The 19,155-nt window shown below is 40.7% G+C and overlaps 1 protein-coding gene across 2 annotated transcripts; it reads right to left on the reverse strand.

Moving 5' to 3' along the window:
* Window positions 1-439: 439 nt before the first annotated feature.
* Window positions 440-17,493, reverse strand: LOC148891357 (nuclear receptor ROR-beta-like). 2 transcript variants are annotated; one of them, XM_089007442.1, is made up of 10 exons: window positions 17,108-17,493; window positions 8,973-9,058; window positions 8,738-8,879; window positions 6,754-7,284; window positions 5,837-5,958; window positions 5,507-5,639; window positions 4,869-4,976; window positions 4,045-4,155; window positions 2,939-3,048; window positions 440-2,780 (listed from the first exon to the last, which is right to left on the reverse strand). In XM_089007442.1, exons 1-10 carry the CDS (start codon window positions 17,112-17,114, stop codon window positions 2,619-2,621), a joined length of 1,512 nt encoding a protein of 503 aa, XP_088863568.1. In that variant the 5' UTR covers window positions 17,115-17,493; the 3' UTR covers window positions 440-2,618. The 2 variants fall into 2 exon arrangements, with proteins under 2 accessions (XP_088863568.1, XP_088863569.1); XM_089007443.1 differs by lacking the exon at window positions 17,108-17,493 and adding an exon at window positions 10,922-11,068.
* Between the last annotated feature and the right edge of the window lie 1,662 nt (window positions 17,494-19,155).

Here is a 19,155-nt window from a genome sequence, read left to right on the forward strand (position 1 = left end):
GAATGGGGACCAGGACCATCCGCGATAGACAAAAATCCGCTAACTAAAGTTATATAAAAATAACCCACGTGGTAAAACAGAAGGGGTGCTAGGTGGTACAGTACCTAGAAGATGCACAACCAATCCATATGACTAAACCATGGGATATTGTACTGTTATTGGGTGACGTCAGCGCTGGGAACTAATCAAGCTCCAGTCACGTATAAAACCTCCGAGCCATTCTGCATTTTTTTATTCTGAAAGTTTTTTTCCCTGAAATAAAATGCACGATGCACAGAACAGCGAAGTAGCGAGGGCTCACTCTAACTGTTGTTTCGAATTCAGTCCACTGGAGGTCACACGAACAAATGATTTTTATTTCTGCAAAAACAAACCCCCTTCTCACAGCCCAGTGGTGAGAATGACTGTTCTATTTAAAATGACATTGACTTGGCAGACATTTCTAAAGAAGAAACCATTTATTACATTCTTAAAACCACATATAATGTATCCCATTGGACAACAATACATATTGAGCTGTGTGACTCGCTTAGTCTTGAACTAGTAGTATATCTCTTGTACATTTTTTTCTTACAAGGAAAGAAAAGGGAGACAATACTCTTTTTTTGTGGACTTTTCCCAATCATTTGCCAATTCAATAAAACAATTACAGTATTGACTGCAACTGCCAAACGTGGAAACATGTAAAGAAAGTGGATAAGAGACAAATTAAGTGAAGATCACAGCAAAAGGAAAAAAACATTAAACTCCAAGAATGGAATTGATCTTCAAAACAGATTTGTTGTATTCCTATGTAAATGCTCATAAATTTAAAGTTACATCAGGACAAAACGGGGAAAGGGTCCAGGTAGTTGGTGAGCAACATTCACAAAAGTTGAACTTTTACGTCCACAGTGATTATGGTTGTGTGGTGCAAAGGCATGAGGAGTACGAAGCTGGTCATAAAAAGGGACAAGAGATCACAGCTAGCTCCCTGAGTGGCAGGCGGGCAGGCCCAATAACTTCCCAGCACCCCAAGTAAGTAAGACATCTTCAACCTCAAATGCTGAAACAACCTCCGGAAGTTGATTTTTTGTTCAAGTGAAAAATGCACTGAAACATTGAGGGACCTTGCGTGACCAAAAAACAAACAAAGTTTACGGGCTTTGAGGCCCAACTCAGGGGGGCAGCTGGTCGCTCCGTCTGGCATGAGACTAGTGTCCAGTGAAAAACAGAGGGGGGGGGGGGGGGGGGGGGGGGGTTGTAAGTGCTTTTTATTCAAACAAGTGTTGGGCCTGAAAGTGGAAAGAACAGCATTTCTACAAATAATACAATTGCTCCAACCAGTAAGGGGTTATGATACAAATTGTGGACCATCAGAACCTGAACAAGTGCGACCATTTAAGTGATTGAATGAAACTACACCTGACTGCTGGTTAGAAACAGATTGAGGGGAGGTGAGGCGGGGGTCGGGTTGACACTGTGTATCCCCTCATCTAAAGTTTTCCTTGCTTGATCTTTTCCTTCCGAGTCCCTTTTGTCTCTCCAGCCGAGTGCATGGTCATCAACATCGAAACTCTCAGTTTAAATGGCCAACAAAGGCAATTTGTTTTCCTCCGTCGGACGGACACGCTGCTCCTGTTTGCATCTGTACAACAAGTGTCTGTTTACCCACTTAGTGGGTTTGTTGTCATGGGGGAGTGGGGGGGGGGGGGGGGTTGTCATGGAACCCTGAGAGTACTGTAAAGAGAGGAAAATAGTCCAGAGTCCAAAATATCAGCTTCCTTTATGTGCATCTCACTTTTCTCTCCCTTTCGTTCTGAACTAATCTCACACACTCCTAACACTCTCCCGCAGTCTCACATAGTCATCTATTTACACTCTTATTTAAAATATTTGTATATAAATGTGTATATAAATTAAAGATCATTTCATCTCGCCCTGTCTCTCAGTGGCATATGCAAGGAAAAGGGGACGCGTGGGACTGAGGTTTCTCAAGGGGCCTACTCAAGGCAGCACCGAACCAAAATGTGTGAGAAGCGGCTCATGGGGGTGAAGATATTTTTTCTTATTTAGTTTTTTTGTATAAAATGACTTGTGATCTTGGTCCCTAAGTGTCAGTACATGAATCAGGTGGTTTTAGTACGAATATGAAAGCATACATACCATACAGAGGGATCAATATTATATTGAGTGAAATTTTATTTCTATGACCGTGTATAAAACCGTCTAAGTGCGACAGGGTTATACATTCACCGTTGAGTCGTTGCTTGTGCACTGGTGCTCGTCGAGGTACATTCATTACTGGTTGGGCGATCCGCCGCGGATCAGACGTCATACAAGTTTTTAAACTTGTAGCCGCCTCATGCGTCTGCTTGTCGGTGCTGCTACAATATGCAGAGGAGCATGAGCGTGCATGGTCTGTAGTGTAAGGTGCTTTGCCTGCTCGGAAAGTGGAGGGCTACTTTGGAAATCACGGGAGACTGAGTATTTCTAAGTCCTGGATTGTCTTATAACTGCTGGTTGTTGAACATCAACATATTGATCCGACTCTGTCTCTCCATTTCCCTTCCGCTAAATACACTCCCTCCAGCTCTCTCTGTCAATCCGTCAGTCTTTCTGTCAGTCAGTCCATCGGTCTAGCTGTTGGTGGAGTCGGGCAAGGACATGTCGGTTCCAAACACTTCCCGGTACAGCGGAGGGAAACTGTATGCGGTCTCGGGGTGGACCAAACGGAAAAACTCCAGTTTGTCAATGTGGAGGTGACAAATAGATTTCATGATTGGTAGTTTGGACACCATCTGTGGAGGGTTGAAGAGATATAGTGAGCATTTTTTCTGCCGACGTCAGCATTTGCTCATTTACATTACTCATTTACAGTACAGCTTCAGCTGTTGTTAAAGTGCTATATCAATCAATATGTATTGTATTGTATTGTATTTAGCGGCCTCCTTTTTACCTTATCCAGTTTCTCTTCAGAAGCACTCTTGAGAAGGCTGTGCTGCAAAGCCAGGTAAACTTGCTCCTGAAGCTTCTGAACCTTTTGGCCCTCCATCAGCCAGGGCCGGTCTGGAAACATCGTAATAATGGCACATTAGATCCTGTGACTGCAAAGTGTCCTTGAGAGTTTTGAAAGGCGCTTATAAATGAAATGTATTATTATTAGGTCAAAGTGTTATGATTTTTTTTTCTGAGCCAGTGAGTCCGTTTATTGAATACAGTAATCAAAGCCGTACTCTGAATGCACAAAAGAACCGTGAGTAATTGACTCCACTTCCAAAATATAATAGATACCGTATTTTCCGGTGTGTAAGGCGCACCGGTATATAAGGCGCACCCCCAATGAATCGTGTATTTTCAAACTTTTTCCATAAAAGGACGCAACAGTCTATAAGGCGCACGTTCAATGAAGGAAAAAAGTTTTCTAAATATAACATAAAAATATATAAAAAAAATACAAATATCGGGAACACTACATTTATAAGGCGCTACAGTAGAGGCTGGGGTTACACACTACTTCTTCTACAGGGGGAAATGGGAGTCGGGGGCTGCTGACAGTAGTTGCGAATATCAATATTACTTCACATATAAGGTGCACCTGCGTATAAGGCGCCGGATCATCTTTTGAAGAAAATCAAGGCCTTTGAGTGCATCGGAAAATACGGTAATTACCGTCAGATATGAGGGACACCAATTATGCATTTCATTAAACTATATACGACCAGTCGAAGCTAAATTTAGCTCCTCCCTGACATGTCAACTCATCTCTCAGTCGTGGCGAACCTATTTCGACAGGCCATTAGCAGCGTCTTGTGGCATCTTACGGCCTTTTAGATCAAGCGCAAAACCCACAAAGCGATAGGTGAATTTTTAACCAATTGGCCTGTTGTTATGTTCCAACCAAAAAACTCACAAATCAGATACATTTGCAAATACAATACAGTTAATATGTGCGGGGATCAATGCACAGCATATCTGGTTGAAGATGCACACTATGTGTCCAGAAGAAGGACTGAATTTTATATCAGCTGCCACAAAACACATCAAGAAAAAAACAATAGTCACCAGGGGAGAGAAGAACAGCCGCGCTAAACAAAGCCACCTCTTCATCAGACAGCTGGAGGCGGCAGAGTCCTTTGCCCAGTTCAAATACTGCACTCACCAGGTCATCGCAACCTGAATAAACACATTGGGAAAGTTATTTAATTATTTGATGACGTGTCAAAGGTTTTCAAGATGGCCTCCATTTTACAATCATAGCACGGTATATTGTTCTCTCTCTCTCTCTCTCTCTCTCTCTCTCTCTCTCTCTCTCTCTCTCTCTCTCTCTCTCTGTGTATATCTAAAAAATCATAGTGTCTGTCTATAAAGATATTTGAGTTCCAAAAATCTCTGCTTCTTAAGGTAGCACTGAAATAAAGCCTATGTCCCCCCTTTGGTAATCGAACACACATGCAATTTATTTTTTGACCAGACGGGGCAGTGTTGAGTCACTGTAGTTCTGGCTTCAGTTTTTCGGAGCGACAGTAAGGTCTATAAATATTTGGACATTGACTGATTTGATACTATTTTCAGCGTTCGAGCATCGTTCAACACCACAATTGATTTAGAATGAGAAATAAAATCAAGGTTTTTCCAACTGAAGTTTGGTTAACCGAATAGAATGAACGAACGAATTGGTGTTTGTGAGCTAATTATTGCATTAGTTAAGAAAAAAGCTCCCATATGATATTTACAACAGCACGTATTGATATAGCTTCAGTGAATGCCTCACATTATTATGAGAACATACTTAGAAAATATTTTTGAAATACAAATAAAGAGGATGTCTGTACTTCAACGTTTTGAGGCTTTTGTAAAGATGATCCAATCCCCCATGTGATGCTCACCAAGTGCTTTGAAGAACTGAGGCGTGGCAAATTTTCCATTGAAGAAAATGGTGCTGTTGTTGACATTAAAAGCCAGACACATCCGAATAAGCAGGACCTCCAGGCATCCTGAAAGCATTGCCATAGGGGGGAAAATATGAAGAAATGCATGAAGAGGGAGTTGGACGTGGGTTCGCAGATGAATGTGCGTCATATGTGACAAACACATATTCATAGATGCACGTTTTAAAGACTTCCTTTTAGAGAACATCGACCCATTTTCAAATACAGTAAAGTCTCGTTATATCGATATTCTCGGGAGTCGGAAAAAATATCGATATAACCGGACTATCGATATATCCGATCCTGCGGCATGTAAATTTTCTCCTTGCGTTCATAGAAATAGTATCGTAATAAGCAGTACTATCGATATAACCGATATCGATATAACGAGACTTTACTGTATGTATTTTTCTCATAGACAGATAGGTAGGTGGATGGACAGACTGATTGATTGATTGATTGATTGATTGATTGATTGATTGGTCACTAGATAGATAGAAAATTGTTACACATTTGTTTTAGCTTCCTATTTAGTCAGACACAAAACTCTGCAACCTATGATTTGTAAATATACTCTTTGTGGAGTGTACAATTACCTGCTTTCAGCAATATGATCTGGTCATTCTGGCAAAGATCCATGAATCCAGTGATTCGTTTGGCAAACTCCACCACGTATTGGATGGCATTCGTAATGTGGTGTGCGCACTCTTGCCACATCCACTCAGCTGACTGATCATACAAAAAAAATTACTTGTTAGAGTGGTGTCATCAGTCAAATGTGGTTTGACTGGAACATCACCCAAACCACTTGACAAAGGCAGTTCGCAGCTTTATTTGAATATTAAAATCAGTTCCTGAGATCTTATTGTATTCTCACGAGACATAAAGAAATGCATGCGCATCATAGTTGGTGGGATAATATGTACCTTGTTCTGAAAAGCACGCATTTCCTCGGGTGTGTATTGGAGTAAGTTGAATCTCTTCATGTCCTCAGCGCTGTACTGACATGTTTCCATGTGAGACTTCACAATGCATTGTGAGATTTGCTCTGCAAGATAAATACAACAAACAATGAAACATAGTCGGTATATTTATATACTGTATATGCATTGGTGGTGAAATCTACAGATATATAAAAAGCTGTGTTGTATTGTATTCCCTTTAGAATAAGTTCCATTTTGTTTTTTTTTGGCTTAGACTTCATTGGTTTGGCATTGGACCAATAATTTGGATAACAAACCAAAAAGAAGTCCAAGATGGCGCCTAGTAGGCAGGCGTCAGCAAGTGCTCTCACAAGCCTTGCTTTTTTTGTTGTTTTTGTCTTTTCTTGTGACAATTTCCGTTGTTGTGCGTCATGTGGAACGGATACGGATTGTTTTTTTAGCATTTTTAGCCACGTCATTCAACAAGGAGGAGACTGCCGAGCAGTTGCGCCTTTTTGGCAGCACAAATATGCCAGCACTGTTTTTGATTTGGGAGGAATGTCAGTGACATTGGGCTGTTTATATTGAAAAAAATATATACATATATATGATCCCAAAACACTTTCACTGATTAAGTTTGATATGGTTTAATTTGATGGCAAGGCACGTTGCACAATTCAAGCCTTTATTTCTTAATTTAAGGCAACAAAAAAGACATCCCGTAGCTGGGAAATTCAAAGAAGTACTGGCTACGGAAATGTTCCCTGTGAGCTTTTCTATTGACTATCAATGCATTCTGGAGCCGCCCAATGTCAGAAAGTGTCACAGAGGCAAATTTTGAGCAAAATGATTTTGGTTCTTCAATTCAAACATTGGTTTAATTGAATAAGATTGTGGAGATGGGGCGTGTCATAACTCACCAAGGTCTGTAATTGAGCAGTCATCAGGCAACTGGTCCAGCAGCGCGTGCGTATCACCAAACAGGGGATGCGTGAGAGAATGTGTGTGCAGGAGCTGGATGCCACTGTTGTCAGACCCGTCTATCGTCTGCTGCGGAGAATTTTGATTGGACAGGGATGACGAAGAGGAAGAAGCGGATGATGAGTTGGAGGTATTTCCTGTGCTGGTCCCTCCGCTTCCGCCCAGTAGCTCCAGGCTGCAGTACTCGCTGGCCTCCTCAGGGGTCAGCGGGAGGTCAAATAAGTCAGGGAGTGCCGCGATGTCATCGAGGTCGCTGAGGGTGGAGCTGGAGCCCCCGGTGCTGTAGGAACGGCTCAGACCTCCCTCGCCGTCCTCTCCGCTTCCGCCACACGTGCCGTCCTCCCTGGGTAGGGAGAGCGTTGTCGAGACCCTGTCTCCGGAGACCACGCACTCCTGGGATTTCTGATGCTTCTGCACCTCAGCGTACAGGCTGTCGCGTTGCTTTTTGGACATGCGACCAAACTTCACAGCTGTGAGGAGTAAATTCATTTGGGTCATGAAACCTCATACATTATTTACTGTCACTCATCCACCATTGTGGATATTTACTTTTGTTCACTGGAATGCAAATGTTTACTGCCAGCAGATATTTGTTGAGTGTTGAGGAGGAGATTTAGGTTTGTGAACTGCTGCAATCACTTTACATTTGAGATCAGCACAGCTTTTGAATAGAAGCTCACGATCAGGGGGTGAATCACAGCTTTTTCACTTATATTATGAGAGCGAAATGTCACCTCGCACTCAAGGCACAAACAGATTATGTTTAGTTAACTCATTCACGACCAGACAATGTTCAAAAATGTGTCCACTCCAGTGCCAGGGTTTTTGTCATTGTCACTTGAATTTCAGGACCCACAGAATATTGAGTTTTAGGACTACACATACAGTGTTAGAAACCTTAGACTCTCTTCTTTCATCCCCCAAAAAATAGTTACTTCCTTAATTATATGAGTTAGGAGTTATATGAGCTTGAAATCAGGGCGGCTGTCCAAAATACAATGCAATACATACATATTGGTTTATATAGCGATTTAACAACAGCTGAAGCTGGAACAACGTGCTAACATGGAAAAAACAGAAATGCTGCCCCCTTGTGGAAGAGAAAAAACATTGCCAAGAGGCAATGGCCAGCACTTTATTAGCACCCAAGCATGAAAAAACAAAACCCAAACAAATTTGGGAATGTCATATTTTCAATTCCTGAATAAATTTGTGAATGGCAGTAAATGAGTTATTTTGACATCTAAAGCTCTTTCTAAGCCTTGTTTTAATTTTGTTTTATAGTTTGGGGTGTTGCAAAAGGAAAAAAAGAGAATATAGAATATCTTGTTTTTATAGTTTTTTTTAGATTAGAAACAAATGCCTTTGATGAAACAACCAATGTTCTAATATTGTTTTGAAAGAAAAAAGCCTCCTCTTTCTTTTTTTGTTGGTTCGGCGCCTACCTACAGAATACAATATTCTCCCGGTCTTGACATACCATTCAAAATGCTCTCAAAGATCTCGTAATATGGGGCTCTCTTTGAAAAAAAGTATTTATCAACTGTATTAATTATAAAATTTGACACTTATCAAACACACAATATCATTATGTCATATAATTTCCAGAGTTTTCCAGCGTTTTCCTTCATTGACCGTCGAGCCGTAAAAAATATCTCACACGATGAACAACATGTGACCTGCAGCAAATGTGCAGCACATACAATTTATACGGCGCAGTAAAAGTTCTCAATTTTATTGCTCTGCATGATAACAGTCTTGGACTTGGGACCTACAAGTAGTACTGGATGTTCCAACTTTCAGATCTAGTTCCCTCAATGACAAAACATATAAATAAAAACTCAGAGCTGCGACACATGTTGATTCCACCACAGAAGGGTAATCATGAAAAGAACACATTAGCAAAAGTTAAGTTCCACTTACCATCTCGGCTCATGCCCAAAGCCAGACATTTCTGCAGACGACAGTGCTGGCAACGGTTGCGGTTCGTTCGGTCGATCAAACAGTTCCTCTGGCGCGAGCATGAGTACATGGCGTTGTTTTGCTGACTGCGACGGAAGAACCCCTAGAAGAGATGCACCAATTAAAACCCAATGAACACTTGCACATTTGAGTTTCCCACAAGTACATTGAGTACATCTTTTGGGCTCTGTCTTACCTTGCAGCCTTCACATGTGATGACCCCGTAGTGGATCCCTGAGGACTTGTCCCCGCAGATTTTACAGGGGATGACCTCGATTTGAGCTGCAGGACCAAAAATCAAAATTGAGCAGTCAGAATAAAACTCTACAATGCAAAGGAAACAATAGACCATTACTGCCAACGCTAACATTGTCGGCGCGTTTCATCTGACCGAAAATACACAATCAGCTGGATTCTGTGAACCTACTTCCTCATTCGTAGCATGCCGATTGTCTAAGTTGTATTTTATCCCCATTGTTTAACCCACCGGTGTCAAACCTAAGGGCAGGGGGCCAGATTTGGTTTGTCATATTATTTTATGTATCCCCCGAAAGATGATCATGTGTGTCAACTTTCACAATCCTTTCGAAAATCTGTACCGAAGTGTCAAAATGTCATGTGTTATAGGTAAGATTGAGTTTTGGTAATTTTTGTTTCTCTGTTTACACTCACAATAAGTGAACAAAGAAATTGTTCACCGATTTCCAAACTAGTAATCCATCAATTTGATGTTTAGAAATGATAATACTATCTGATGATGAACTCATTCACCGCCAGATGTGTGCAAAAATGTGTCCACTCCAGTGCCAGGGTTTTTGTCACTTTCACTCAAATTCCAGTACCCACAGAATATTGAGTTTTAGGACTACATAAACATTCAATGCAACGTAAGAAACCTTAGACTCTTCGTTCATCAGAAAAAAAGAGTTAATTCCTAAATTGTATGGGACTGGAGTTATATGAGCTTGAAATTGGGGTGGCTGTACAAAATACAATACATACATGTTGGTTTATATAGCGCCTTATGCAAATTGCAAATTTCCCCATTGTGGGACGAATAAAGGTTTTCTGATTCTGATTAACAACAGCTGAAGCTATAACAAAGCGCAAACATGAACTAAAGGCAAATGCCTTGTGGAAAAGAAAAAAAACATTGCCAGAGGTCTCACGAGCGCTTTATCATCACCCCCCTCCAAGAAAAACTACAAGCTGAACAAATTCGGGAATGGTGCTCCATATTTTAAATTCCCACATAAATTCGGGAATGGCAGTGAATGAGTTAAACATTTATTTGGCTCTCTTAGGGTAGACGTAACTCGTTGGGCGAGCAGCCTTTCTGTAGCTTTGTGATGGCGTAGTGAACTTGTAGCGCAGGTTCATCGTACACTGCTGTCTTATTTTCCTCAGTTGTAAATCTCAACCAAAATAATATCCTTTGTGTCGTCCGTTGACCTAGAAACTGCGAGCCCTGGCCTTATCTTGTCGCAGTTAGGCAGCTGTAATTCTCTGCGCTGTGAATCAAATGGTGAAGCTTCACCTCCAACTGACACAACGCGCAATGTGTTTTGTTTCAGATCTGACGTTTTGGGTCTGAAGCAAAATAGTTGTCCAACTCAAATCTCCGATGAGTCTGAGACCTTGTTTAAAAAAACATAACAATCTGCATATCATTTATGAATAGGAGTAAATGATTTACTTAGCATATTTATATTGTTTTGACATTTGTAATATAAAAACAGAGACGAATAACTGGCAACGGAAACTCGTGCAATTCTAAAGCTGCTGAAAAAGAAGTCTTGTAGAAAAAAAACGAACTGGAACGTCTCACATAGTGTGCACGTAAAAAAATACTTGGACAAGCGAACTTGCCTTCAACTGTGTTTGTCTGCACCCTGTGCGAGGCCCCCACGAAGGAACAGATTGCACAAACAGATAAGGGGATCACATGACCGTTGCTCACTGAGACGAACAAAGAGTCTTTCTGTCTCATCGCAGGCAAAACAATATCATGAGATGTTTGTTGGTGTCGGTTATTATTATTATTATTGGATCTCATAGCTCTTGAGTATTATCTGAGTCATAAACGTTTAACCACATTCCCAAGTCTTATTTTGAAGGGCAACGTCCCACCACGTATATACGTACTCTGTGACCTTCTCAGCTCCGAAGCCGTTTGACAAAAATATTGTACTCCAAATGATCGGAGCAGCTGCCGGCATGCAATGGAAGGAAAAAAAAATCCTCCACCCTCTTACTTCTAGGCTTTCCTCTCCCCCTTCGTCCCCCCATCTCTCGATTATATAACTCTCATCTGTGAGCATTCCTCACAACACTCATTCAACCGGCTCACTCTAGCAACATGTCGGCGATCCGCCCTCGCCGCCTTCTCGAGATATCATTCGTTGGGCCGTGACGACAGCTTGCCTGCTATTGGCTGAGTCAGCCGTCGCTCGATCGCTGAAGCCTGTCAGCCCATGTGGACATTTTGTCCCACTGACACACTTTCCCACTGCATGGGGAGGGGGAGGAAGGATGGAAAGAACTGTGCTCCACAGACTACTTTTAAGGTGGAGCCCAACGAAGCGCTTCCTTCCATGACAAAAAAAGAGCATTTTTTTTCTTAAAGCCTGGAGCTTGCATCAGAAAAATGAGGTTGCATAACAGTAAAATTCAACACTCTGAGTAATAACAACGATACTGGAAAAACTGCATTTTCCAGTTCTGTCTTGAAAGGCATAAAATAAATAAAAAAAAGTGTTTTATTACCAACACTTTTAAATTTATCAAGCTACTGTATGTGGATACAGTAACCTGGATGCCATCTCTTCGCTTTCCCACCCGTCTCCCTCTGCCTTTGACAGTGAGTTTCACCACAGCCACATCTATTCTTATCCTCCGCCGTGAAGAGCTATAAATACAGTACAGATGTCCATACAGCCACCCACCCTCCATGTTGCAGCCTCACAGGCATGCCTCTAATCTCTTGACCAAAGATGGTATCACCGTATGTACTGTCAAAGTCCAATTGGAGCATATAGCGAAATGGCAAGATAAGAAACGGTCCGAGCCAGACCCTATAGTGAAGCAACAGAGGAAAAGCTTATGTTGACTTTCAATTTTTTTCCCATCACTTTGTAAAGACACGGGGGCACCAGACGTGTTCCACTTAAGGCAGCGTTTACTCGGAAAGACAAGCCTAATGGAAAAAAGAGAGCTATAGAAACCAGGAGAAACAGTTGATGCAGTTCCCAGCCAGTTTAATGTCTGAGCTTGTTATCATGTGACGGAAAGGCCAATTCCCTTGTAACAAGAAAAGGTGACTTTTACCTCCCAACATTTTGTTCCACATACATGTATTGTCTGTGGAAAAGGCTGCCAGTAATGTACCGTATTTTCCGGTGTATAAGGCACACCGGAGTATAAGGTGCACCCCAAAGAATGGTATACAGACGCTCCCCAACTTACGAACGAGATATGTTCCGAAGAGTCGTTCATAAGGTGAATTTGTTCGTAAGTTGTTGTATGTTTAAGGTTTATATAAGTATGTTTAAGGCTTGTATAAGTAACCGGTATTGGTTTATACTGAAAAATAAACATTTCATAAAATATACTCTCTATAAAGATATGTACATGTATAACTGGAGAGAATATTACATATTTCTACAAAAATGTTTGTATGTACCGTTGTTCGTAACTCGATTGTTTGTAAGTAGGGGAGCGGCTGTATTTTCAAACTTTTTCCATATATAAGGCGCTCCGGACTATATGGAGCACCTTTAACTTATTCACAAATTTATTCGGGAATGGAAAATATGATGTAGAGCGCCATTCCCGAATTTGTTCTGGTTTTGTTTTTTTCATGCATGGGTGCCGATAAAGCGCTGGCCGTGGCCTGTGGAAGTAGTTGCAAGATCTGTTGTTGCTCAATATGACTTCACATATAAGCCACACCTGCGTATAAGGCGCAGGGTCATCTTTTGAAGAAAAAGAAGGCTTTTGGGTGCGCCTTATACACCGGGAAATACGGTAATTGCGCAACAAGCCCCTACAAGCCAATGTGCCAAACAGGGAGCATGTCAATGTGTCAGCAATGTGTCAAAAAGGGAACAATAACCACCACGACCCTCCGCATACTCCCCCTTGTGTGCACGGTCACACGCATGTCAACGTACGTGACTAGTGTCAATACTCTCCGAGCCGGTTTCGATAGTACAAGCTGTTCTAGTCAGCTCGCCATAATATGAGCACAGCTCGATCCGCCTTCGGCAACACTTAGCGGAAGCCGCTGTTTTGCCTTTTTTTTGTTTTGTTTTAAATGAGCTCATTTCAAACAGAATAATAATCTTCACCCCGTTGCTTGATGTGTTGTAACATCCTTATCTATTTGCAGTATGCATACACTTTTGAAAGCAAATGAGCCAAAGAAACCTTAGTTGTGACTAGCTTGCTACTAATTAGAAGGGATGACAGCATGGGGCTTTCATTCCGTGGGTTTGAGCAACGCTGATCGCGTCATGTGGCGCGGCGGGGTGCACGGGGTGATGGTGCAGCGCGTGCAGTCGTATTGCAACAACCTTCTGTCGTCACAAGGTCCATTATATTACCGTCAAGCCATGTTTCTAGCACACCCCAGCCCCAATATTTTACTCTCACCGATGTGGTATGCAGTAAAACTCTGGCTTTTTTGAGGACTTTTAAAATGGCGGTGCTCTTTTTAACAACATCAGTGAATCTGAGGAGGGTGAGAACATACGAAGAATTTTCAAGACCTCGTCTGTAAAATGTCAGCTCTACCTTTTCTCTGTCGAATCAACACAGTTGCACTTTAAAATAGAGTACAGTGATCCCTCGCTACTTCAAGGTTCACTTATCGCGGCTTCAGTGCATCACATTTTTTTTTTCAGGGGCACAAAAACCTTTTGTATTATTATTAATGGTATGCAAATGTGCAAACAAACAAAGTAAAAGAAACAACACTGCAAACAAAGCAACATAAAATCTAACACACTGGCTTTGAACAGCTCATGGAGCATTCTGCTTCTAGAAATCGGGCCATGTCGGTTGACAAAAATCTTCTTGCTAGAAAAAAAAGAATGCCAACAACTACCGATAACAACTACCGATGTTGTTCTCTCGGAGAAACTCCTTTGGTAGAAAAAGACGCTACAGCGCAGCGGAGTCAGAACAAATAGGCGCAGCAGCAAAATATTGTTTTACAACACCGTTCTTTAAACTATAAAAAAGAAGTTTTATTTTTTGTTTCATTCTGCAGTATGTACAGTTTTGCATTGTGTAAAAAAAATTGTAATTCGCGGATTTCACCTATCGCAGGCTATTTTTGGAATGTATATCCTGCGATAAATGAGGGTTAACTGTACAAAGACAAAGCCTGTAGCGTATTTTCCAGTGTATAAGGCGCACCGCAGTATAAGCCGCACCTTCAATGAATGAAACGTTTTCCAAATATAATATATAAATATATCAAAGTTTTCCAAATATACGGCACACCACATTATAAGGCGCTACAGTAGAGGCTCGGGTTACGCACAGGGGGAAATGGAGTCGGTGGATTCTGACAGTAGTTGCGAGACCTGTTGTGGCTCAATATTACTTCACATATAAGGCACACCTGCGCATAAGGCGCAGGGTCATCTTTTCAAGAAAACAAAGGCTTTTGGGTCCGCCTTATAGCACAGGCGTCAAAGTCAAGGTCCGGGGGTCAATTATGGCCCACCAGATCATTTTATTCGGCCCACCAAAGCAAATCAAACTTGTGAAATTCCATGATACTTTCTCAAGTCCAAATCAAAATTTCAAATTGTCCCATGTATACCACAATAACAGCCATTATTTTATACTTCAAATCTGAAAACTAATTATTCATTCATTTGTTGTGCGCTCTATGTGTGGATGCGGAGGGCATTCAATATTCTCATGACTTCCCCAAATTCATAACGTCCCCCGAGAGGAAACCATAGCTACAATGTGGCCCCTGGCAAAAAAATGAGTTAGACACCCTTGATGTAAAGGTTCCGATTTGTTTACGGTTGGATATCCTGCTCCAAAACGGGAACTTCCCACCACCGTGGGCCCTCTCAGCTTTTTCGCACAACCTCCACTCATTTACTGTACTTCCTGTGACAAAAACAACTACTGAACAGTATTTGTAATCTATTTGTGGGGATCAAACCCCGCTGCATCCAGTCAAAAAATAATAATAATAAAAAAAGTGAATCATTTGACCCACTACCTAAAAATTCTCACAATGACCTACAGAAATAGTCTTAACTATTTCACTGCCATTAACAAATTAATTCGTTTTTTTCATGCTTGGGTGCCGATAAAGTGCTGACCATGGCTCCGGTGATGTTTTTTCCTTTTCACAAGGGGGCAGGGGGCAGCATTTCCCTTCTTTCCATTTTAGTGCTTTGTTCCAGCTTCAGCTGTTGTTAAAGCGCTATATAAACAAATACGTATGTATGCATTGCATTGTATTTTGGGCAGACACCCTCATTTCAAGCTCACATAACTCCAGACCCATATCATTTATGAATTAACTTTTTTTTCTGATGAAAGAAGTGTGTATCAGGTTTCTAACGCTGTACTAAATGTTTATGTACTCCTCAAACCCAATATTGTGTGGGTCCTGGAATTCAAGTGACAATGACAAAAACCCTATTGTGTGGGTCCTGGAATTCAAGTGACAATGACAAAAACCCTGGCACAGGAGTGGATACATTCTTGCACAGCGTCTGGCAGTGAATGGGTTAAGCATAACTATGCCATGAACTAACAGGTCAATCTATTTGCAAATAGATTTTATGACACTAACTTAAAAGGATTTTATGTCAAAAACATGCAGATAGTGCACATGCCCAGTTGACATCCACTAATGACCCAGGCAAAATTCAGCTCCACTTCAACATAGTTCCCTGACACTAATTGCTTTTTAGAGAGGCCTTTTGGCATCGTGTGTTTTTAGGGGTTTAATTTTTTAAATTTTTATTTATTTTACATCTAATTGGTTTTAGGGTTCATTGGTGAATGTGATAAGGTGAATTTGTGAATATGTAATGGTTTACTGTAATCTGCCATCCTGTGGAGAAAAAAATTGTATCACATGACATTAGTACATGCCAATGCAAAGCTTTTAGTCCATTAGCATTTTTAAATGTACCTTTGAATTCATTCAATGATATTTTCATGAAAACAAATAATACCAACAGTAATTCACTCACAGGATTACTAATCAAAGTATCTCGCCGTCAATGGAAACTATTTTAATGGTTCGGCGCATGGAATGTGCAGATGTTAATAATATGCTGCGCTGTTGAGGTCAAGCTCAAGTTCATTCCGCAGTGGCGGTTGTGAAGAGTCAAGTTGAAGTGCAAGGGCAACTGTCACTGTGCTTTTATGCACATGGCCTGCAGGCAGGCAGGCGGGCGGGCAGGCAGGGAGGGAGGGCGGGCTAGGCAGGCACTTCCCTTAACCCCCCGCTCCCCCTCTGCTGTGCATGCTGTGTAACGTTGGGTGACATAACTAGGTCAGTGGAACAGCCAGGTCCCTCTCCCTCTGTACAGTCACACGGACGGCCATGCTGGCAGGCTCATGCCAGTTTGCCCAAATCCCAATCAAAATGCCATCCAAAATAATTAGACTTTTTCATCTTTGTTTTCATAATAATATTGCTTGAAAAACCTGTTTCATTTTCATCTCAACCGTCATTCCGTTGCTTATAACCAGACACATGTGGCACTTGTTAAATGCATTTGATTATTATTTGATTATCTAATGCGCCATATTCCACTCTGGAATTGATCCAATTAACATATATAAATATGAACAACTCAATTACATAATTGTAGTTTTGAGTAACAACAATCTCGTCTCAAGCCCCCCCCCCCATCTTTGTATTGCATAACACAAACATGGAACCCAAACCAAAATGCACAGATGGTCTCCCGAGTGATAGATGTCATGGAATGTTTCTTTTTTTTATTATCACCACCCACCCACCCACTCTAAAAACATACGCACGTATTCAATTGCTCAACTAACCAGTACAGAATAGAAAATTCCAAACTAAATGTTCATATTTTCTCGTGTGTCAAGTTAATTTAGTGGAAATCGATTTTAAAAACCCCCACTGCAAGTAAACTGTGCACAGCACTGCGGTCTTGAGTCATAATCCTGTCATGGGGGGCGACTTAATGCGCACTCGGTTGGTTTCTTTGCGCGCACATGTGGCATGCAACACATTCGATTTGCTCTTTTCCTGACGCCGCCAAGTTTGCGCTAAACACGCAAGAGCCAACTTTTGAACGCACTCACCTCTCATTTTAACGCTTTCTTCGTCTTAAAAACAATCGAAGAGAAAGAAGCTCGGCTACATTTGGCTGCGCAGCAGGTGACGAACCCCAAAAAATAATTATGTCGTAACGACGAGACGAAAATATGTTGGGGGGAGAAAAAAAACACCCCGATTGTCCTTTATGGTTCGTGGAAGTCCGAGCGAAATAAAACAACGAAGAAAGTCGCTTTGGATTGCATCCTAAACGCCCTTTGCGAATGGCGTCCTATTTGGTTCGAATAGTCCCCGCGATGTTGACGATGGTTCACAAAGTCTGCGCCTTCCTCTCAGTCTACCCTGCTAACCTACTTTCTCCAAGCGTTGGACTCTCACATGATCTCACCGCCACAATCTCCTCGAGCAGCAGCGGCGGGGGCGTGCGCGTTCGCTTGCGAGCGCGCGGGGACGAGCTTAAGGTGGTAGCTGTTGTTGAGAGGATAGGAGAGGCCGCGGGGGCGCGCGCCAGGCATCCTGTCACGTCCATGCCAAAAGGCGATTAGCTAAATGTGCTCTCCTGTTGTTTGGGAACCGCTGAGTTAATTATAGTTCTAGTTATGAGGGGTTTGATTTGCACATGTTGCTGTTATTAATATTTGATGTAATGTTGTGGTGAGGAAAAATACCCAAAAATTGTATCCTTAATGTATATGATTCAAGTGAAATGTTGTCCTCCAAAGGATTAATTTGATACAAATTAATTTTTGATGAATTTTGGTGAGTTACTTATGACTGAATTACATGAAAAACAATTCGGCCATTGACAATATTATGTAAATAATAATAATAATCATAAATTATTATAATTAATAATTTACAGTCACAGACAAGCATAGTGTCTTTGTGTTGTCATATTATTATTATTATTATTATTATTATTATTATTATTATTATTTTACTTTGTTACTCCCAGGTTGAGTGAACGCTAGCGCGTGTGGCTGCCGCAGCTCACCCGCAGGAAAAAATATCCTGTGACTGTAAAGTGTCTTTGAGAGTTTTGAAAGGCGCTTATAAATGAAATGTATTATTATTATTATTATTATTATTATAGAAACAATCATAAATAAAATACAATTTTAAATAGAATACAACGAATAAAATAATGGCACATAACTCTATTATTATTATTATTATTATTATTATTATAACTCTGAAATAGGAAAATTCCAAATTTAAATATTGCCTATCAATGGAATATTTATTATAGTATATACAATACAATACAATACAAATATTGTTGAAAGTGACTTAAATATTTATATATAATCGTATTTGCTATACTTGTTTTGCACTTTGACACTACTGACATTTCGGTGCCTGCGGCTGCCGCTGCTCACCTGCAGAAAAAATATCATGTGACTGTAAAGTGTCCTTGAGAGTTTTGAAAGGCGTTTATAAATGAAATGTATTATTATTATTATTATTATTATTATTATTATTATTATTATTATTTATCAGTAATCATGATATTTGTTTCATTACTCAAAAAAATACAATAATGTGAAAACTATGCCATACTATACTGTATTCTTTATGTGTCACCGTTACCCCATTATATAAGAATTTCGGTGCCACTATAGCACAGGTGTCAAAGTCAAGCATTTTATTCGGCCCGCGAAAGCAAATGAAACTTGTGAAATTCCATGATGCTTGCTAAAGTCTGAAACAAATTGTTGCATGTAAACCACGATAACAATCATTAATTTTGACTTATTATTATATTTTTGAAATTGTCTTAAATATTTATATATAATCAGATGCACTTTAATTTAATTGTGTTTGACTGCTGGCTTCACTCACATTCATCAGTAATTATGATATTTGTTTCATTACTCAAAAAAATACAATAATGTAAAAACTATGTAAAAACCATCAACAGAGAGTACATAACCCTCTCTGCCAATATGTCTGTGTAAGCTCTCAGTCATACAGGAGTGGTCCATCGATGAAAAGGTTTCTTCCGCCGTCATCGGTACTTCTTTGAAGGTGTCGGAGGTTTCGCTCCTCATCCGAAAAGCTTCGTCAGTAAACT

The sequence above is a fragment of the Hippocampus bargibanti genome, linkage group LG11 (assembly GCF_051943395.1).
Source record: "Hippocampus bargibanti isolate YZ-2025 linkage group LG11, ASM5194339v1, whole genome shotgun sequence".
Taxonomy (NCBI): Eukaryota; Metazoa; Chordata; class Actinopteri; order Syngnathiformes; family Syngnathidae; genus Hippocampus; species Hippocampus bargibanti.

Coding starts and splice junctions, on each gene's coding strand:
- LOC148891357 (XM_089007442.1), bottom strand. Junction 7,285..8,737: donor TTTGGGCATGAGCCGAGATG/GTAAGTGGAACT, acceptor TACTCCTCACAG/CTGTGAAGTTTGGTCGCATG. Junction 5,959..6,753: donor CTGCTCAATTACAGACCTTG/GTGAGTTATGAC, acceptor TTTATCTTGCAG/AGCAAATCTCACAATGCATT.